The sequence below is a fragment of the Nyctibius grandis genome, chromosome 3, assembly GCF_013368605.1.
Source record: "Nyctibius grandis isolate bNycGra1 chromosome 3, bNycGra1.pri, whole genome shotgun sequence".
NCBI classification, from domain to species: Eukaryota; Metazoa; Chordata; class Aves; order Nyctibiiformes; family Nyctibiidae; genus Nyctibius; species Nyctibius grandis.
Genome location: NC_090660.1, coordinates 79,380,063 through 79,403,350, shown reverse-complemented (window position 1 = coordinate 79,403,350; position 23,288 = coordinate 79,380,063). Strand labels below are relative to the sequence as shown.

General features: G+C 38.3%; 1 protein-coding gene across 1 annotated transcript in view; it reads right to left on the bottom strand.

The window, feature by feature from the left end:
- ZFHX4 (zinc finger homeobox 4) overlaps window positions 1-23,288 on the bottom strand; it is a 162,186-nt gene that overhangs the window by 16,816 nt on the left and 122,082 nt on the right. Inside the window, exons 5-7 of the mRNA XM_068396484.1 lie at window positions 9,635-9,751; window positions 3,266-3,411; window positions 2,924-3,124 (exon numbers count right to left, since the gene is read on the bottom strand). Of these exons, the coding sequence (XP_068252585.1) occupies window positions 2,924-3,124; window positions 3,266-3,411; window positions 9,635-9,751 (464 nt within the window). The remainder of the gene's footprint in view (window positions 1-2,923; window positions 3,125-3,265; window positions 3,412-9,634; window positions 9,752-23,288) is intronic.

The following is a 23,288-nucleotide window of genomic DNA, read 5'->3' as shown; positions in this document are numbered from 1 at the left end:
TCCATCCCATACATGTCATTCTCACTTTCCTATTTATCACTAACCCACTGCCTCCTGGAGGTGGGGCCCAGGAGGGAGGGGCCCTCCTGTCTCCCACTGATTGGTACCAGCTTTGCCAGTTTCCAGTTAAAAGCCTGCAGGTGTGATGGCAGGGAGCTACTGCATTTTCCCCTCTGCCTGTGCTGGGTGGAGCTACTGCATTTTCCCCTCTGCCCATGCTGGGGGGAGCAACTCTGCCTGAGGAGGATTTCCAAGCTCTCAGTCTTGGTTTTGTATATATTTGTATATGTTTGATTATTTCTATTATTATTGTTATTATACTCTTTTTCATTATTATAGTTTATTAAAACTGTTTTAACTTTCCAACCCATAAGTCTCTCTCCCTTTTCCCTTTCCCTTTCCCTTGGTGGGGGGAGAAGGTTAACAGAGAGCATCTGCCACCTGGTTAATAGCTGGCCCAGCTTTAAACTGTGACAGGTCACCAGTCAGTTCTTGAATAAGGGCATTCCCACTTTGCTTCACCTGTATTGTTTTTTAAACAAATGCTGGACCTTCCATGATCTTTGAAATGAAATTATAAGTTTATTTCTGTACAGAAATAGCAACTTATTTCCATTTAAAATAAGATTTTTCTCTTTCTTGTCTTCAGATGTTTATGTATCTTGTTCAGACTGCTTTACCTGTTGTGTTATGCTTTCAAATTATAGACAGAAATCTTTGAAGGATGTACTATTATAGGTGTCTGATAGTACTCAATTTAGTTAAGTTGACATGAATATTTGCTCAACACTTCATGTTTTCCTTTTGCTTAGCTCTTTAAAACATACTCATATCTGAAATAAAGGATCACCTAGGGGTTCAGACTAAGACTTAGCAGGACTGGGTTCAAACTCCGGCACTGCCAGATTCTGTCTAAATGACCTTGGGTAAATCAGTTCAGACTGTGCTGCAGCTCCTCATCTCTAACATAAGGATAGTACTTCTTTACTTCATACAGAGGTAACAAGAATATCCATAGGAGAGATTTCTGAGTGGTAAATTACTGTAATAATGGAAGCTACACACATTACTATGTATGAGTAGAATTTCCCTTTGTTCCTTTTGAAGAGTTTAACAAATTATTTTAAATCTTTATTAGGATACCTAAGAATAATATTTTTATACATGTATATACCAATTGCCTATTGGAAAAAATATTCTAGACATATTTTTAAAAGCATGGTATTAATAGCATCCTCTCAGAGGACTAGGGACTTTGATTTTGTTTGGGAGGGAGGGACTTTAAAAAAAAAATGTAGGCAACTGTAAATGTCCCAGAGAAGAAAAATTTCTTATAAATGATATTTATTTTGTCAACAGAAAGCTCAGATATGGACAGAGTATATTAGTGTTAGCAACTAGGACAATTTAGATGATGCAGATTATGTTTTGCAATCTCTTTTTCTGTCAAAAAAACCTTTATTTTTCTCTCAGAAACAGTGACTTTTAAAAAAATTATGTAGGTAACTGTAAATATCTTGGCACCGAGAGGGGAGAGATTTCAAAGTTGCCCCATTATCAGCATAGAAGGAATCATGGAGAACTTCAGAAGAAACCTAATAATCCTCAATAGAGAGGGGCTTTTTCCAAATTTTTCCATTTTCCTAAAAGGGTCTGGGAAAGTTAAATTTCTGTGCATTTTCCTTGTGGTGGGCCAAAAGGACACGGTCTGGCAGAACTATAGTTAGCAGAAAACCAAGGAAAAGAAAAGAAGAAAGAAAACTTTAGACCGCTTTTGTGGATCCCCAATTCTGTATTTGCTCATCAGCACTAGGCACAAGGAACCTTAGACCTTCAGGCAAGAGCTCTTTCAATCCTTTCTTATTTTTTTTTACACTTTACTTGGGAATGAGCTGGTATGCCTACAACCACAACGATATAAATGAAGGAGTCATCTATGGATACAGAAATAAATCCTTAAGGAGGTGGATCCTTGAGGTTTCCAAGTGCATATCCTTCTAAAAAGGCACGACAACCAGAATCAGGGTGTCTTAGGAGGTCTGTTTTCTATCTGAATCTATGATGTAGTAACAAATACTTTCCACACTTGATTTGTGTCCTTACTTACATTGTTTTGAATGGTGCTGAGTCATTATTTTTCACGGAAATGTATTATTTTGACATGGTTTGTGCAATTTGGCAGTGAAGAACAGGATTTTCCTGGTGAGGGTGGAATGAGATTCACCCTCCAAATAGAGTTTGCTGGTTATAGAATTCATCCCAGTTCTGAAGAAGCCAGTTCAAGTCCCTGCCTGATCCAGGGTAGGTACTTGAAATCAGATATTCCATATCCTAAAGAATGGACCTGGCAGGATTGCTACTTATTCTTGGACTTGCCTTTCTGTTTCTTACTCACATTTTATTCACAAAAAAAAATAAAGGGTCTTTTATGCTGAGGCAGAAAGAAACAGGACATTCTATACAATAAGATAATCATGTTCTCCAGCTAGCATCACTACTGGTATTTTACCGTGAATTTTATGTAATACAATGCAAGTACAGCCCAACTATATACAGGAAATCTTCTACGTTTGGGAACTACATTCTACAGGGAACTCCTGTTATTTTACAAACAGGAGTCACAATACCTCTGAGACCTGGATATTATTAGACCAAATTTACAGGTGTGCACTTAGAGACATTGACGGGCTTGATTTTTCCAAGGTTAACATCAATGAGGAAATGCAGGTTTTAAGCATCTTTGAAATCCACCTTCAGTCATTTTCCCAAGGGACATCAGTGACTGGATGAGCCAGCAACAGAACCTAGGAGTGCTGACCCATTCACTTCCTCGGGTTACCTGAATACTATAACACAACAAATACATTGCCCAGAGGCCTGAGTACATTTCTGTAGCATGTGCATCAGTATTTGGAACACTTACTGTCATGAGCAGTTTCTCCACACAGTCAGGGGACACACTGTGCAAATGGGTCAAATGAAGCTGGAGATGCATTTTGTTGCTGAGGACATCCTGGCAGAGGGGGCAGCAGATAACAGGTTGCATTGAATGCTGTGACAGGACATGCATCTGGATACGATTTGGGTCCCTACTATTGTAGTTACAATAAGGACATTGATAGAACTGAAAAAAATCAAATTAAGATGCAGGCTATTAGTCAGTGTGCTTTTTATAACTTACTGATACTGCTGTTTTAACAGCAAATCATCTCTGTTTCATTCTTGAGTTATTTGAAAGAGTTCTAGAATGCAATTAAATTCTTACATTTTCCTTTACCTGCTCATGACAAAATTTATTGTCCTCTGGAAGCTTTGATTTTTTAGCTGCACCATCCTCTTCTTTTGCCAGAAGAAGCTGTTGTGCCCCTACCACAGTGTTCACTTTTGGTTCCTTCTCTGGTGTGACTATTCCTGTTCCAAAAACATAATTTTTAAGAACATATTTTAAAGTTTAAAATATCCTGGATTACAAAGAGACTGTGATTCTGAAGGTCTGTGTTGTCTCCGAGGGTCTTTTTTTTTTTTAAGTTTTCAGAAAAAATATAGTTGAATAAAACAACTCTGGTAAGCACAAAGGTGAAAATACGCTTTTATCCTTGATGGAGACTCTATAAATACTTTTAAAAATGGACTATTCTCTACTGCTTAGATAACCTTAAGTTGCCTTTAAAGATTAATCAATAGTGTGCTTTCTTTAGCAGCTCAGTATGAGTTTGTGTATTACATTAAAACAAATCAGCTTCTGCTTAAAAATCCTGTTTTCCAAAATAATTAATTTCTTGCTGTTTAATTACCCTCTCTCTTTTCTAAACTGTCTGAGCAATATGATTATTGTGTTGTTTTGATAACTCCTGCCTGGTTACAATTCTGAAGCTAAATATAGTGAGGCTTTAAAAGAAATACTGTGGAGAATAGGATTTCAGAGCTCACTTAATATTAATTATATACAAAGATCAGTCATTTGGGATTGCTTTAGATGTTTACCCTGTGAATTTTTATAGTTTGGCATTTGTGATCAAAACCAGAATATAATTGTTTTCTATAGATAGTTCTACTATTAAGTATTAAATACTATATTTAATATTATGCCTGAACTAGCTGTGTAATGCAGCCCAGTCTTGCACACATCAAAGAAAAGAGTGCAATTCTAATTTCCCAGTCCATCAGAAAATTCTTTCCAGCGTCAATTTGCCAGATAATCTCTTCTGCTAGGCTGGATATTACAAGAGCATTGGGTAGGCATGTCACATACATCTCACGACAAACACAAAACCTCATTTACCAACCATTCCAATCTCATCATAGTGCGGCATCATCTGACCTTTTTTCTGCTGTTTATTATGAGTATTTCTAATTTTAACTTTCAATTTTCACCATCTTCCAGTCAATTTGCAACTAAATTATTTCCAGGGTGAGGACACTATCACTGGACACTGGGTGCAAATACATCTTGAAATGCAATGAAGCTAAACCATTGATTGCTATCAGACCCAACGTAAATATATAGTCCAGGGATAATCTGATTGTATGCTGTGCATGAAGATTTATCTTGATTTTTTTCAATCCACATAAGGTTCATATAAATGAACAAATTGCACCTCATTGCACAATAACCTAGGATTAATTTTAAAATAAGGTCATGGATGTTTTGACAACAAAGTAAACATGAACAAAGAAAATACTTGTATTTTTCTGTAGACAAAACCAAGAACTTTTTATTATTATTATTTTCATATAGACTTTGGGCAATATTTGATATTAAAAGAGCAACATTAAAGAGAAGTAAAATAAGAGAACAGTTTTCAAGGTAAATACCAAATCCTCACGGTAAAATAATAAAAAATTGAAAACTGAATCTTACAGGGACATTTTCTGAAGGGCTTTTTTTTAAAAAAAAAAACTTAAACATATTTTATGACTTATATGTTAATGGTGATTTCCCCACACATTGTTTTTCATTCCTAAGTTGCTAATAATTTCTTTTGGTGTAATTTAGACCAGTAATTTTAGCATGTTCTTGCTCAAATTAAAGTTTATTCCTGCCATATTTCCCTACTTTTAATGACCAATTTGTCAACATCAGTTTAATATCTAAACAAGCCACTTTCTGGAGCCCCACTGAATTTTTACATTCCCACGAACTGATCCTGGAGGCGTCATTTAGACTGCTCTGTCAGAGCTGTGCCAATGACCTGAAGGACTGGCAATGCTTAAAGGCAAAATCTACATGATGCAATCACATAAGACACCATTTTATTACTCACTTTGGTATATGATATAATACAGTAGTCCATGGCCTATCTGTATTTACTTGGCAATACACTATTATTATTTAAATGTCTTAAGTGTGAGAATTATGGAAAGTAAAAAAGTGACACACTATATTAACAGAGAAAGGTTTCTTCTCAAGTTTTAGAAGGATAGGTTCAAATTATTAACCCCTCTTCATTTCCAGCTGTCAAAAACATCTAACAGTTGACTACTGTTTCTTACCTTTATCATATGTCACTTTTAAAATGTCTCTTTTTAAAGACAAATGGGCCAGAATCTCAGCTGGTGTAGACACACACTGTTACACAGGAAGCTGAATTTAAAAAACAAAATAAACCAATTCTGCCTTTTCTCCCCCTCATCATAATAGATTGTTCTCAACAGGTTGCTACAGAAATTAGGATCAAAATTCTGCTCCAAAATCCACTTGTGAAAATATATTTAACTGTGTTTTGGCAGTGGTATTTAGCTGCTAGTGTAATTTAGCTTGGAGTGCACTCTGTGTGCGCCTGGGAACACACAAGGTTAATATAACACATCATCTTCCACCACAGGATGGAATAACTTAATTACTTCAAAGGGCCTATAATAATTGTGAAACACATAGTTCTTGCTTCTATAAAAACAAGGGGGTTTTTTGGTTAAATTTTCTTCTGCGGTTAATATAATAAAACCGTAGAGTTATAAAACACTGTGCTGGGGTCAATAAATGCATAACAAAGCACAGCTTTTTACGATGTTTACTATGATATTTATATAAACTGTCGAAATTTACAGAGGCTTTGTTGTTTTTGTTGTTGTTGTTGCTCTGGATTCTTTCAACCTCAAGCACTGTTACTTCTTAATCGACTGAAGTTACATCTGGCCTATAGTAAAGTAACCAAGTCTGTGACTTATGGTGAGCTTTGCCAAAAAAAAAAGAGGTTGATTCTTCCCTCTGGCATGGGGACACCACTCGCCCCTGCATGTGGTAAAGAACCTTCCAAGACAGAGTATACATGCTAAAACCAGAGGAGATCAGTTCCTTAAGCAATGGCCCGGCTATTACAACTCAGTGCCTCGTCTTGCTATATCAACTTTCTGCTTTCCGTGTCGAATTCACTGTTTTAAGGACCTTCGTGTAGGAAGGCTGAACAAAGTTATGGTCTTATAGGAAGGGTATTGAAGGAGGAGGGAGAGAGGAGAGAAAATATTATGGTCTCGAGCATGCCGGGACCGTGGCAAGTGGCACTGTTTTCATAGCTGGATGTTCCACTGGCATGCTATTCTTACTAGGCAGCTGCAGGAAAAGACTAAATCCAGTTATTTATTCACGTTTTAAAATACACGCTTTTTATTGTTGAGATGCATTATTTGTTGTTTTTTTCCTAATTGTGAAACACAACTGTAATTCATTTTATAATATAAAATATGCAGCATTATTTTAGATGAATAAAGTGATTTCAATACATTTAGCTCAAAAACTAAGTTTAATTATAAATAAGTGCCATGAAATAGACGAGTCAATGATCGCCTGTCAGTTACAGAATTATTTAACTTGTGTAAGATTGCTAATATAAAAATGACATAATTCACTGCACAGATGCCATCACTTTCGTAACATTTTTGAAATCCCAAAATAAAAATAAAAATGTCTGTGTGACTAACAAGAAGGAGAAAGTTAATAAAATACGTATGCTAATGAAAAAAATCCTGGAATAGCCATAATCAAAATAATATTTTCTTATTTATGAATCTATGTGTTTGATAAAGACTGCATAATTTAAGACTTCTGACACATCAGATGATGTTACTCAGCCTCAAAATAATTCTAAAATTATAATTACTGGTAGATATTCTCTCTAATTAGAGTAGAATGAAAGGATAATTTTCATTGCAATAATGAAGGTTAATTTCCATCCTTCCTCATGTTTACTACCTTATTAAAAAGTGCTCCCCTTAGCCATGGCAGAGACATGTTACATTTTCAATGCAAATGTATTAATCTGGATAAATTCCATATTAATTCTTGCACTGCATAGAGCTGTAATTTGGATTATAATTAATCTAAAGTGGCACTAGATTTAAATGACAATATAAATGAGGCATTAGTAGGCTTTTCTATTCTGAATGAATATTCAACAAATATAACTTGCATATTGCCAAGTCTCATTTTGAAAGCTCTACTCTTTGAGATAAGGTAAGCAATACAGCACAACAGCTTACACAAACATACTGCTACTAAATACATGTTAATCCTTTCTCGTCTAATAAATTCTATGCTAAAGAGGGGTCACACCACTTTCCTGTCTAACTTGTTAGTATTGTGATTAATTTATTGGTTTTTCGGAGATTTCTTTGGCAAGACTTGCAACACTCAATTCATGAGAAAGCCCAAATTAACATTCAATTATATATAAGCAGTTATGCAGTCATTAGAAATACTTGTCAGCTGAGTGAAAATTAAGATGATGGTCTGAATGTTACATATGCAGAATTAATTTAGATTAGGAAATAAAAGTTTCAAAAAAGATTTAGGATTTTACAGTACAAACTATTTTCTACAAAGCACAAAGGCAATCATGTATTTCAGCCTTTGTTTTTATATGAATCTTACTGCAAAGTTATTTGTGTAATTGCTGGCACAGGAATGCAGAACAATTATGCTGTTTTTTTTGTAGTGCACCCAGTAGGCATCTGGATATAGGTTTGTCCTAATTAAACTTGGCCCTTATGAGTGGTTAATCCTAATGGAATTTTGGGAATTCCCCTTCAGTATTTTTTCTAGATTCCATCATTTTTTTTGCAGGAGCTTTAATACCGTATTCTTTCTTGAACAACTACAAATGGACCTGCCTTAGAAAAAGAAAGGGCTGATAAACTCCCTGAAGTGGTCCACAGTGTCCACTAGGCAGAGTGTGTGGTGGGAACTGCAGGCTGCAGGTGGCTGTCTCCTCTCTCCTGGTCAGTGTCCAGGACAGCCCCTGATGAGACTGCACAGGAGGACCTATGTCAGCTTGGTAGCATGCCTTTACTGCACTGCAGCCAGTTTTTTACCAAGTCAGAGAGGCACCCAAGAGGGATATATATTTTAAACCACAACACAGTTTCTTGCTCAATGTCTTCCTTGTCATCATCGGCCTTTCTTCAGTCTCTTGATCTCAAAAAATAAAGCAACTGAAGAACAGCTGAGGTTCTAAACTGTGATAGGTACTGACCTTAGCACGTCAACAAGCAAACTTAAAGGGAGCTTTAATCTTTCAGTCAGATGTTTGAATTAATTAGACATAGAAAGGGCCACCTATAATATTTTTTTTGAAAATAAATCCAAAAACGTTTCATATGTAAAGAGCAAATTACAGTATGGGAGAATCTGGGTGCAAAGAGACTCATACATAAAATGATATTTTCTCTACAACTATATGTCTTTTCAGAGAATACAACCTCCTTTGTATGCTGCTGTCATTGGCATACAAGGAAAAGATATATGACTACCTGAAACTAATAGGCTTCCACCTGTTTCAGCACTTCTTCTGCTTCAGTGAATCCAACATAATGTAACTAGGTATAGCGTGTGGCAAAAGTAGCCAATGTAATATTCATTGTGACCATAGATTTCCATCTCATACATAAAAAGCATGGATGAAGTCACATATTTGCCAAATCAAACACAGAAAAAGCCTTGGGTATCTACACCAGATGCTAGCCCTGGGTTTGTTTGTGCACAAGTAAATGTCATGACATAGGGGTTTTGTTTTCAAAGACAGTAGCTTTCATTACTGGCCTTTGTCTATTCCAGGAGATCAAAATTACCCAACACATAATCCGTTTTCAATGATATTTCCTCTTTCTTAGGCTGAATCATCTGTAAACTTTTTCACTGGATTTTGTGTATTTTTTTCAAAATGCCTCAAATAAATGTCCAGGAAGAGGCCAGATTCTTGGGAGTAACTGATCAGAGAGCAAGAGCAAAAAATAATAATAACAGAAAAAAAACCACATTCTTTGGGTTAAAAGAGGGGCAACAAATGATTGAAGAAAAAATTCAAGTGGTACCTAATCCTATGCTTATGAAAAATTAATATGCCATCAGAGGAATCACAAGTACAGCTAAGATTAATGAAAGGCGCTTAAAAAATTACAAGCACACAAACTGATTTGATTAAAAAATAATCTCACTGGTCGTCCTGTAATATTCTTCAACTTATCCGCATCTATCCTGTCAGATGGTTATGATTAAAAATAGGTCAATGGGAGGCTACTGATAGAAATCACATGCAAAATGCACATGCAATGAATAGTAGTGGGAATGTCCAGACAGTTTAAAATGAAAGAGCATTTCATAAGTTAAAAAAAGGGGGAAGACAAAATTCTAACATCTTACCAGAGTCTTTACTAGATTTTTTGCCTTCACTATTGTCTCTCTCACTTGAGTCTTTATCATCAGCCACAGCAACTGATGTACTTTTAGCAGACCCTTCTGGTTCTTCACCTTGTTCTTCTGTGGATAAGCACACAAAAGATCTTAGAAAAGAAACTCAGTGACCATTTCACAGCAGTAAAAAAATATGTCCAGTAAAAGAGGTTGGCAAAACAGGGACAAGGAGGGGTGGAAGGAAGAAAAGGGAAAGGGAAAGAACAGCACTTTGGTGCTGAGGTTGGACATTAATTATGAATAATTTGCCATATTTCAAATTCTATCCAGAAATCCTGACCGTGTCTTTATCAGAGTACCCACTTTCCACCAGTGCAACAGATTTAAAGCCTGTCATTTCATATTCTTTGGCTAGAAACGATTTGTGTTAAAATACACACACACGCATGCACACATACACCGCACAGGTTGGAACAAAAGCAAGCACATGTAAAAATGCATCTTGAAGCCAAAAGAAAAAAAAGAAGAAAAATAAAAAAAAAGTAGGGGAATTCAAACATAAATCCTATTAGTGCAGCAGTATCCCGCTAATTGCAGTAAGTAAGTATTAGGTATTACGTACTGTATTAAATATAAACCTCTGGCTTGGCGGGAGAAGTCTCAAATTTTGTCTCCAGGGGGAGCCATTCAGGATAAATGATGCAACTTGGTATATGGCTTCTGAGGAAGCAGCATTACCCACAACACCTCACTTACGTGTTCACACCAGCTAGATTACATGGAAATCTTCACAGTAACTCAAGCCCATTTAATTATTCGGTAAATCTTAGCTATGCTGCTACTGGTGGATTAATCTGTTTATGCAGTTAGCTTCTATGCTGGGGCTGTGTAGCACTAATCCGTGAAAGGCCCACTGTTCCTTTTCATCCTGTGATCATTTGTCTCTCACTGTGCTGATGTCACATTTTAATGAATTTTTAGCAATCTGAGTAATGCCAGATAACCAGACTTGCAACTCCCTACAGCACAGCATGCTGTTTTCATTGCAGCACACACACAAAAAAATAAAAATCATATTTCCCAGTTCAGGTAGGAATTATACAAATTAGGAGGTGAAGGTAAAATGGGATTCGAAGCACCAGGCTGCTCAATTTCATAAAATCTTTAATGACCGTATAAATTAACCCTGGAAAGGCAAAAGGTCACAGACACACATTTGCATACACTCTTCTATTCACTTTTGATAAGCAGTGCTTTTATGCAGGGAACATGATACAATTAACCCTTCAGGAACCATACAAAATGCAGCTACCGACATTTTAAGTGTCAAGCATTAACTGAAAATTACACACTGCATAAAATTTTCATTGTAAATGCTATAGTGATTGAAAGGGGAAATAGTGGCCGTCTTCGCACCCCATGTTTTATTAATAACATTCTGACAGCCGAATGAAATATCCTCTGTCATATGTAGCAGCTGAGCACAAAAAAATTACTGCTTAGTGCCTTACTTGCCAGCCGTGCACTGAAACTCTATGCCTAGGCAAACAACCCTCAGATCAATGTGGCGAACCTATTCGATTCTCAGCTCTCTGAGAAACCTTTTGTAAATCGGAAGAGAAAAACACAGCTGCAATTTTGGAAACCAAACCAAAAAAAGAAAAATCTCAACCACAGATCAATGTGCTTCGCACTGACATTGAAATACAATAGGTTAGGACTAAGCATGCGTGTCCACTTTTTGGAACAATACAGGGAGAAAGATTGTCCCCTCTTTTAAAAATAATTGCAAATAAAAAAAGAAATTTCCATCAGAATGGAAACCCCCCTCGCGCTGTTTCAGCGCTCTCCCTCCTGCGGTCCCCCGCCCCTGATGATAGCTAATCAAACATGGTAGGCATCCCTGTCGCAGCTGGAAGCGGGGCTGTGTTTGTCAGGGTGGTGGGGGAGCGCGGTTCGGGATGCTGCGAGCTTGTGATCATGCCTGGTTCAGGCTGTGTTAATGCCAAGCGCGCACACATGAGGCTCGTATCCAGTGTCAGGCCCCATGGCCTCACAGAGCTGATGGCAATCCCTTTTTGACTCATCCTTGGGAACGGACGCATTGCTTCTTTTACTAGATTTACTGGCCCAATCCCCCTGGGCTGGAAAATGAAGTGTCAAAGTGCTACTGAGTGTCCTTATCTTGAGGGGACATAAAATTGTAAGGGCTATCGTGGCACACATTAATAAAACATTGTGGTGTGTGTCAGGCAAAGAGAAAGAAAATTATGAAGGTACTAAAAGAAAAGCTACAGTATCATCTGGGTCTCATCAGACAATTTTTGCAGGGTGCTCTCCTGCTTTTCTGGTATGTGTTTTAAGTGTGAGAGAAATTCCCAGACATGTTCTCCTATACATCATCGCGGTGTCTGACCTCAGCCTGACCCTGGCAACAGTTTGAGAAATCTGAATGTGAACAAAGACTCTGTGTCAGCAGCAGGGAGAGATTGCGGGATAGACTTTCCCCATCAACTTAATCGCAAACAGCAGTTCTGAGGCCATAACTTTACAGGGCTCCACCAAGCCACAAACACATAACCTTTAGAGGTGAAGCTGCCCCCAGCTCCCCACCCCCGCCCCTTCTGTGATTTTTCTCAGTCTTGTGGTGCTCCCTTTGATGTAGCAAGGCAATTAGCTCTAATGTTCAAGTACTGCAGACCTGTTTTATGGTTTGGAAGGTGAGAGCTGTTTATTACAGGTAGGCTCCTGGGGGCCATAAATGCTTTGCAAATTTTTAATCATGCAAAAAACTAATCAAAATGTAACTTATACACACCATAAAAATTAATATCATTATTATGCACAGTATAAATTGCCTGCCTTGGCTTTCAATGGCACTCACTTCTAGAAAATATATTTGGCATTCATTTCAGAAATATGTATGGCATTCACTTCAGAAATAAATTTTATAGACAGAAATGATAATACAACTTCTCCTATTTTCCTTCGAAATTACAGAAAGGCTAAGATCCACACTGTCACGACATTTATCAAAGGGACAAGATGGAAATACAACAGCTCTAACTTAAAAGCACTCAGCAAATTACAAAAAAAATCCTTAAGACCGTTCATTAGAACACATATTGAGTATATGTAATGAAGTGTGCTATCAAAGACACTACATTGCCAAGATGCTGCAATGTAACATTTTTGTTCTTACTTCATATGCTAACCAACAAGGATACTATTCAGTTATAAAAACATGATGGCCCCTGCTCAAAGACACAAAATTATGAATTATTATGTATCAACAAATACAGTATGATGGTGCTACAGATTCCAGAACAAGTCCTAATGCTCTGTTTTAAATTTACAAGAGTCCTGCCTATACACATTTACAAATGTCAGCTTTGAAAATGAATAGAACACTGGATTCAAATGTACTTTAATGGCTTTAATAACACTTACTATTGCAATATGATATTTTATTCACACCTGGTTTTATTTTGTCCAAATGTTGAAAATTTCTTTTGATGTTGGATCTCTTGAGTTTAGCCCTTATCAACCTTTTTCCTCACAACTGACTTAGAATTAAACACAAAAATGAGGTTATCCGTCTGCACTAAAACTGTAAAATAAGGGAAAACAGAAAAGTTAAGCTTCAGAGGTAATGTTAATCAGATGATATCGTATATTATATATTCTACGTCATATACTTTAATATGCTAATCTACACTCTCAGGCCCCAATTCTATACCGATTTTATGAAGGAAGACCCTTATGACCTTCCCCACCCTGATGAAGTCAAGATGTGTGGCGATTTCAATCGCAAAATCCAGGCCTCAGCCGAAGTTGAACAGCAGATACCAGCGGCAAAATTAGATGAGTATTCATACACAGGTTAGAAAGGCCTGACTTACTGAGATGTAAATAAAGGAGCAAATGCATCCACCATAGCCAAGGGAAGGTATAGAGAAACAATATTTTTTGAAATAAAATACTGAACAGTTAAAACAAGACATGGCCGAGTTGAATCAATCTTCTCTCGTTTAATTTAAATGCATTGTGATAATCACAGAGGTATACCAATCTCCTTTCCCTGTGTTTTATCAGGGAAGTTTCCCTACTGATGAGTGGCATTGGGAGTCTGTCATCAAGTCTATTTAAGAAACATTATTTTCAAGGGTTGATTTTGGCTGGGTTTTTTTTCTTTTACATCATTGATATATCAATCAACAGCCAGTAGTTCCTGTTTTGGTCCTGGATTTTGTTGTTGTTTTTGTTGTTGGTATCCCTTTTGCCCTCTCGAAATTGCAAGTAATTTCCTAAATAAGGATGATCTACTAGTCGTGGGTGAGTAATTGTGGTTATGAGAGAGAAAGCAAGGTTAAGCAAGTGTTTGTGGCTGAGGGCCGGGTGGATGGGGAAAGAATAAATCAATCGACTAAAGTAGTGAGTAAATAAATATGAAAGGAGAGAGAGATTTTAAAAAATAATTGGGGCTTGTTATTCAATATGCTCAATAAATAGCTGAATCAAAAGTACCCATAAGTGTTCAGTACAGATGTATTCCAGGTTCAACTGGTAGAGTGAATAGTTTATTAACTGTCAGGATAAGAATGTAACCACTAGCAAAGGATGATGGAAGGGTGGACTGGAGGGGTGGAGAGACAATAGATAATGTAGGGAAAGGAGGAACAACTGAAAAAAGAAAATAAGGAAAAACCCACAGAATATGCAAGAGAAGAAAAAATTAACTAAAAGCAGGGCTTGTGGATTTACTTCCAGATTATTCTAGTTACACTACTTAGTTGATAAATTCTCCCTGACTTCTGGATTAGCATTTATTCACCCAGATATTCCAGAAAGTATTTTTTCTATTTTCTGGCTGGTCTTGCAGAGCATGAGCGAGGAACAGGATGCCTCACTCATTCATGATCTTGACTGCATCCTCTAGTGGTCATATTTCATCTTCAAATAGGATTTCTAATTTCTCATTTAGGGACTCAAGGGGAATAACAGCACCAACCCATTAATAACTGTTTCTAATCACTGTGTTATCTTTAAAACTATAGATGTTAGAAGGCTGAACTTCCCACAAACAAGCCTATAATTAAGTGATGATCATCATATTGACCAGAAAGTGCTAACCGGCAGTTAGTATCAAATTGTACCATTTTGTTTTGTGGTGCATCATTTGAATTTTTATAGTGGTCTAATGCTTATTTTCTTCTGGTTGAAATGTATTACTGTGTCAGAAGAGGCTGACTGCAAAGCTGGCTGAACAGAGCATGCTGTGGTGGCTCCTTCCCAAGGAGTGTCACAAATCACACCCACTTTATCCACTCCACCCAGCAGCCAGTATTCCCCACTTGCCATGCTCGGCCTCACCCCTCTGGCTGCCAGAGAGAGGCAGCTCTCATCTACACTACTTCTTTTTGCTTCTTAGCTTCTGAAGGTAGAAAAGATTCATTACCACTAGCTAATCTGCCCAGCACTTTATTATTTCTTAATCTAGTTTTTTTCTGGTTTTTTTTTTTTAACCACAGTCTACTTCCAGCTGCTGGAGAAGGAAAAAGAATGTTCTCCCCAGAAGTTTAGAAGGGTGGGGTGTCCTTTCCAGCCCGGCTGCTGAGCAAGCTCTCCCTTTCTCTCATTTCTGGCTGGGATTGACTGCTTTCTAGTCTCCCTTCCATAGTCTCAGAGTAAATAAGGAAAAGAAGTGTGTTTTAGTCTGATAATGGTGTAAAATGTGGAAAAAAACTGTTGGTAAGCTTATGCTGAGCCATACTGATTTACCAGAAAATTGGAAAATCTGTCTTGTATTTTTGTTGTTTTATTTCTACATTAATATTTTATCAAATATTTTGCAAGAGGCAAAGAAGCATATGCTGACAAAACCATTAACAGAGAATCTCAGCTATTCAGAATGAAACTCAGCAATGTTTTCCAGATGTGACTGGAGATGTACAGTTAATCATTTATTATGCAAAAAGGGATACTCTTCTTACTTGGCCACCTCTAGAAAGGCATTGAAGCATGAATCTATATTGAGAATAGTCTAACTTTCCAACTGATCAGTACTTTTCTTTTGGCTGCCATTACAGTTCATAGAAACTGCTGTTTCCCCCATCAGCATAAGGCACGAAGAGCACTAGCATTGTCTGACTTGAAGACTAATACATTTCCATCAAGGTTATTTAGAAAAGAAAAACCTCAACGTTAGTTCTTATTCAACATGCTGGGTACACCCTGCCTAATTCCAGGCACTGCTCTAAGGTTCCTCCCTATGGAGGGAGAGATAGGTATCTTCAGGGCACAACTCAGACTTTACGCAGGTTGAATTGTTTGATCTGGACAGGTTAGATAGATGGGCTGAGACCAACGGCATGAGGTTCAACAAGAACAAGTGCCGGGTCTTACACTTTGGCCACAACAACCCCATGCAGCACTACAGGCTGGGGGAAGAGCGGTTAGAAAGCGACCTGGCGGAAAGAGACCTGGGGGTGCTGATCGACAGCCGGCTAAGCATGAGCCAGCAGTGTGCCCAGGTGGCCAAGAAGGCCAATGGCATCCTGGGCTCTATTAGGAATAGTGTAGCCAGCCGGTCTAGGGAAGTGATCGTCCCTCTGTACTCGGCACTGGTGAGGCCGCAGCTTGAATACTGTGTTCAGTTCTGGGCCCCGCACTTCAAGAAAGATGTTGAGGTGTTGGAGTGAGTCCAGAGGAGGGCGACCAAGCTGGTGAAGGGTCTAGAGGGTCTGACCTCTGAGGAACGGCTGAGGGAGCTGGGGTTGTTTAGCCTGTAGAAGAGGAGGCTCAGAGGTGACCTTATTGCAGTCTACAACTACCTGAAGGGAGGTTGTAGGGAAGTGGGAGTTGGCCTCTTCTCCCGGGCAGCTAGCGATAGGACAAGAGGACACAGCCTCAGGCTTCGCCAGGGGAGGTTCAGGTTGGACATTAGGAAGAATTTCTTTTCAGAAAGGGTTATTAGACATTGGAATGGGCTGCCCATGGAGGTGGTGGAGTCACCATCTCTGGATGTGTTTAAGAAAAGACTGGACATGGCACTTAGTGCCATGGTCTAGTTGACATGGTGGTGTCAGGGCAATGGCTGGACTCGATGATCCCAGAGGTCGCTTCCAACCTGGTTGATTCTGTGATTCTGTGATTCTGTTTAATTCCTTCCTGACTACAGAGTGATTTTAGAGTGAAGTTTAATGTTTGGAGTGGAGACTTTTCACCTTGGCACTGCAGCTAAATGCTGGACGTTAGGTGGGTGAACCTAAACCTAAGAGCCTGACCCAAAGCTCAGAAAGTCAATGAGAGTTTCCTCATGACCTTCACCAGTTTACTGGGTGCTCATTTCTATCCTGTGGGAAAAAAAAGAAAAATACTGGATCTTCACAGTATCATTCACCTTTTTTCTATACCCCTTGTTCAGCCTTGTTTTACTTTTCTCTGTTGCTGTTCAATCTGTGTGTTCAACATCCCTTCATATACAAATGCTACTACTGTCCCTGATTTCTTGCATTTTTTTCCTGCCTCCTACTTGAGCTGAGTTTCCAATACATCATCTAATTGGTGTGATTGCCTCTCCCATTCACAGTTTCCAGAATAATCCTTTAGAGCGTATTTACAAAGAAATACACAATGTTAATTAACAATTCATTTAAAATGTCACTTAAGTGACATATTTTGTTAGTGACTCAGTTTTTGGGTTTCTCTCTGAAATACACTGTAAAATCCTTCTCATTTACCTTCCAGACTTCCTTTGTGAATTATTCACCTCTTTCTGGCTCACTAGCAGTACATCTCTGGAATTATCTGTAAAGAATTCTGTTCGTGCATATATTTCTCCTTTGTCTGTTGAGAATACTGGAGCAAAAGAATTTATTTTATTTGCCATCTCCTGATCATTTTGGATTGACTCTTGATATATCCTCTGGTGGTCTAGCAGACCTATTGACTCTTCTGCAAGCTTTCTATTTCTGGGATACTTTAACAATTCTTGTTTAGCTTTTCTAGGTACCTTCACATATTTGCTCCTCTTAGCCAACCGCTATGTTCAGTTTTATTAACATCACTTTGGCTTTATTTCAACTTTTAAGGATACTTTTTTCTGACTTGAATAAAATCTTGTACTATGCCTTGTCATGTAGCTAACTACAGCCCTCCCGTTTAAATATTACTTTTTCTTGATGTTAAGTGTCACAGGCAGAAGCAGGTGATCTATTTACAGTGACTAAAATTTTCCCTGAACATAAGCACTTTCTGAATTTTTAAAAAATAACCTTTACAGAATTATTTTTGGGGGGGCTTTTTGTTTGTTTGTTTGTTTTCCACAATTACCTGACAAATATTCTATAGCATATACAGCAGTCCATGGATTCTTTATGAACTTATTTGTTGCAAGCATCACTTAAATCTTAAGAGTTCAAAAGTTTGGCTTGTTTAACATATGTGTACATGAAGTAGTCTCTGTGGTTTTTTTGGAAAGGCAATACAGGTGCTTTTAGCTTCATCTCCAACCCAGATCACAGTGGTTGAGTGATGTGTATGAATCTTCACCAAGACTTTCACCGCAAATTCCTCAAAAAAATCTCCCGTAAAAACTAGGTTTCCTGGCTCAGCTGTAGCTGTACTATACAAAATACAGTACACTGACACATGGTCAAACTCTGTTATTGAGACAGGAGGAAAGGAAAAAAGTCTGTTCATCAAAACTAGCAAAAGTAGTAAAAACCAGCAGTACATTCCTGCCTCCTTGCTGTCTCCCATCTTCTTCTACGTTTTCCCTTGCCCCCTCCAGTCCCAACCTGGAAAATCTGGATAACAAACTTTTGTGTCATTACTCAAGTATTATGCAGTTTTGTGGAATGTTTCTGACTCATATTATAGTATTTTAGTGTGTTTGTGATCCATAGCCATAACATGACATACCTCTGTCTCCTTCATCCACAATAGCCTACCATATCCTTTCCATTTCAGTGCTGTGCTTCAATACCTAAAGCTAGTCTTTTCTTGCTGCATTGTTTCAAGTCAGGAGTTATGCTATCCCATTGATTACTCTGAGGCTTGAAACTCAAGTCCCCTGCCAAGTTTGTTGGTGACACTTGCATGGCATACTCTGAAGATGAGCAATATCAATTGGTTCTTAGCACAATACTGAGTGATTCATAAATACTGAAATAGAGTAGACTGCATACGTAGATTTTCCTCAATTTAAAAATGCCAGCTATATCTAAGGGTTGTCCCAGAGCCAAGTCAAGCATTTCAGGTCACCCAGTCTTGCTGTAAAGCTTATACCACAGCAACAGAACGGCATGGGTGAATTAATTTGTATCCATTTTTCGTTTTACTAAACCACTGTGACATCCTAGATGTTTTCCTCCATCTTTCATTTCCTTTCCTTCAGTTAAGTTTTTTAATTCCCACTGTTCAGTATACTGCACTACTTTTCCCTTTTCTACATCTTTGTCTACTTTGAATGCTTTCTCCCATATACAGTTTAAATAACGTCTCCCCACATTAATCTTCATTGTCAGCAATATAATTCTATCTCCACAGAAGCAAAAAACATCCCTTGCCTATAGACTCCCTGCTCACAATTGCCTAATAAGCACAAATCTACAGTGCCAATTTAGCTAAGACCCTGAAATGCCTTGTGAGGTGGCTCTGTTGATAGCACTGAAAATATTTCACAGAAAGCTTCTGAACAACACCTGAACTTAAAATTTGTTCTTAATGACTTTAGACAAGTTGATAGGACCATCCATTTGTAAGCTTAATGTCGACTTCCCACCATACATCCACCTTTTCATTTGCTTGTAACTTCAGTACACTTTAACTGCTTGGGCTGAAATCGGCTGTGCTGAATCTCTGCTGCAGGTTGGATATCATCTGCTTCTTTTTTTTTTTTTTAAATTACAGCCAAAATGATTCAGCTACTTCTATGAATAGGATTAGGACAAATAGATTTTTATATGTATATATATGTTTTGGAAATCTTTACTGTTCCAGTGATTTTAAACCAGAAACCAAAATTTGGCAGACAGGATGATGTCTGGCATGGGCCACATTGGATTAAACTGACCAAATTCAGCCAAGCAATACAGCTTTGAAAAATTATACTTACCTATGCTCAGAAAAGCCGCTTGTACTGAAGAGCTAAAATTCTCCTAGGAATCTGTAATCACTGAACACACTCACACTTCCCACAGCTCTGAGAGCCCACCAAAGTGCATATTCAGTCACATCCCACAGAGCATCCACAAACCTCTTCACCCAGTTCCTATGTGTACTAAACAATGCGCATGCCATCCTTGTAGACAAACTGCAGCTTAAATAGGTCTTCTAAAATACAAATTCTCCTGGCAGCTCCTCTGTACAACCAGACTCAACTATAGCATCCTTACTATAGTGAAACTGAACTTTCCCTTCTTATTATTACTCTTTTCACAGAATCACAGAATCAACCACAGAATCACAGAATCAGCCAGGTTGGAAGAGACCTCAGGGATCATTGAGTCCAACCGTTGCCCTGACACCACCCGGTCGACTAGACCATGGCACTAAGTGCCATGTCCAGTCTTTTCTTAAACACATCCAGAGATGGTGACTCCACCACCTCCCTGGGCAGCCCATTCCAATGTCTAATAACCCTTTCTGAAAAGAAATTCTTCCTAATATCCAACCTGAACCTCCCCTGTCGAAGCTTGAGGCTGTGTCCTCTTGTCCTATCGCTAGTTGCCCGGGAGAAGAGGCCGACTCCCACTTCCCTACAACCTCCCTTCAGGTAGTTGTAGACTGCAACTGTCTGTCATTGTGCAGTGCACTGGGAACTGATTGCTGTAGGAGGGCAGGAGCAATGTGTTCCCCCTGTGCTAGCAGGTTGGCAGGAGCAAAAGAAGTATGGAAGTGAGACTTTTGGGGTTAGAGAAAGAACTCAGGAGTGGTAAGCAGAATGTGGCCCAAGGAAAAGAACATGAAAGATCAGGAGATGGGGAATGGAGAAGAAGCTGAGGTGGCAATTAGCATGAAATGAAAAATAGGTAGGAGGCAGGAGGCTAGGACTACAATCAGCAATGTACCAAATTTCAGCACCAAACTGGACTTCAGGATGTAGAGCTGGCTGGGACTAAAAGTGCAGACCACTGGAACTGGCTGGGACCAAAAGTGCAGACCACTGGAATCTACTAAGTAAATCAGGCAAAGACATTGACACATGTTGAGAGGCTTATGCAGGAATATTAAAGCTGGCAGTCAGCGGGGGTGGAAGCATGCACGGATGATGAGGAAGGGAGCTGGGAGCTGACTAGAAATATAGAAGGGATGTCTGAAGAATGAGCAGCAGAAGTAGGCAAGAAAAATAGAGGTCACTGCTGGGGTGGGGAAATTATGTATAAAAAGAGTGAGAGGATAGACGTGGAGAGAAAATGATAGGTGAAGACAGTTGTTGCTAGGCAAAGAGATTGGAAATTAATGAGTAAAACATGGAGTCCCCCACACCCTGAAATTAAACCCCTGATTTTTCAGTCTTACAATTCTTCTTCTGGATTACTGCACTACCCTTCACCACAACTTGTCCACAGTGAGGACAAAAACCTTCTGCCACGCTCAGTTGCTTCATTAGCTCTAGTAAAAGGGGTTTGTGCAGCAAATCCAAACCCACTGATGTTTCATGACTTTCAGTATAGTACAACATGGTAACTTTTTTTCCAGTTTAAGTCTTTGAAAAATAACAATGGGACTATAGAAGCAACACCCCCACATGTTTTTAGACCCGTTAATAATATCACAGAAGTAAAATACTCTATCATCTTAAAAAGTACATCAAGACACTTCCTTTGGGACACAATCTTTAATTTCCTGATCGAGCTCTACCTTATGGCAAAGCCTCTTGCCCTATTCACTGCACAAAATTATTGATACTTATTTAGTGAAAAGCTATTCAAGATTTTGTTTTCTCACTATTTAGCATATGGCCACATGTTTTATTTACTACATCTCTTCAGCTCATTCTGAAAGCGAGATTATTCATTTCATTATTGACTTTTTATTGCTGCACAAACATTAATGAATTTATCTTCATGATGTCCTAAGAAATGAGTAGGCAATTCTGCAATTTCAGAAAGGGGAGGCACAGAGAAACTGAGGTTAAAAAAAAAATCTACTAACTTGGAGAACCCAGTTTGATACAGATGGGACCCAATTTTTTCCAAGTACATAGCAATATATAGCACTTTATATGCTCAAAGCACAGCACTGATTGCTTTCATTTGCAGCTCTGTGTGTTCAGCACTTATTTAACACTATAGTACAGCCTCAAATCAAGCACTCAGAAAATGAAGGCCACACAGTCAGTGAACTCCTATGAAAAGTCTTGGTAAGGTGACCTGCTTAGGATAAAAATATAGCATCTTTCCAGCAGAGACAGATATGGAAGCAAGTTCTTCAGTTGTCTTAAACATACCCATTATTTCTCTTCCTGGCATCCCCACCCTCCTTCAATAGACACTTACTGAATTTCTCATCAGACATGGCGAGGCTCAAAAGACAGTTTCTACCATTCCTGCACAGCACTGATTCATCCATGTCCCCATGCAGCTCCATTCGGAAAGGCAAGGGGGAAGTGCTTTGTAACCATTACAGACCATATCTTCATGCACACACACACAGTGCTGAATTAAGGTAGTTCAGCATATATTAGTTCTTCTTGATTATGCAAGTGGCTTTTTTGAGAGGCAGAAGCAGACTTGCTCTACTATATCAATATATTAACCTCCCTTTTTTTTCTTGTTCAGGCATATAAGATCAACAAGCAGCATATATTTACAGTTGTTGTTATCTGAATATTATCTGTAACATATAAAGTCATAAAATGCTTAGGAGTAGACTGTAAGGCAATGCATAAAGACTTTCCTGCACAAATCAGGCTGAAGTTCACAGACGTGGTGTGAATAAAACCTCATATAGAAGTGTAACATTTTACTGATTCACTTTACCATATCAGACTCAGACTTAGCTAATTTAGAAATAGAGCTTAGGAATAGGAGTTAAGAATTTAGGAATAGCCCAGTAACTGTAGTTAGCAAGTGTTACAGTGAGTGTAGAGTGTCTTTTTTTATTCTATATACAGGCAGATGTCTGTGCTAACATTGATGAAAATTAATAATTTTATTAGAGTTTGCAAACAGTACTTTCAGACATACACTAGTCAATTCATACATGTTGTAATTACAAAAAATACCGTAGCTTCCCTTATGATGGAAAGAGATAAGTAAAGATGAGTCACAATTACAGTTGGGCAGATGTGCTTTATTTGTGACAATTGTTGTTTTCTTTTTGAAACAAGATGTTTTGATCACCTCAGCATAGATTAGCTCCATAGTTATCACTAAGCTGAAGAATGGAAAAAAAAATGGACTTTGTAAAATATGGGCATGGACTGGCTTTGCTTGAGTGAGGGCATTCACAGATGTTCAAATCTTCAGAGGTCATACTACAGAAAAATGGGCTTAAGTGAACACACAACATTTGCTTTCCAGAAGTGCTCAGTGTTATCTCAGCACCCATGGACTGAAAGTTGAGCAGTTTCAAGAATCTACATAGTCTCAGAGAAATTAGCAAACCCCCATACATTAGGCACAGAGGATTTTTACCAATGCAAAATAGATGG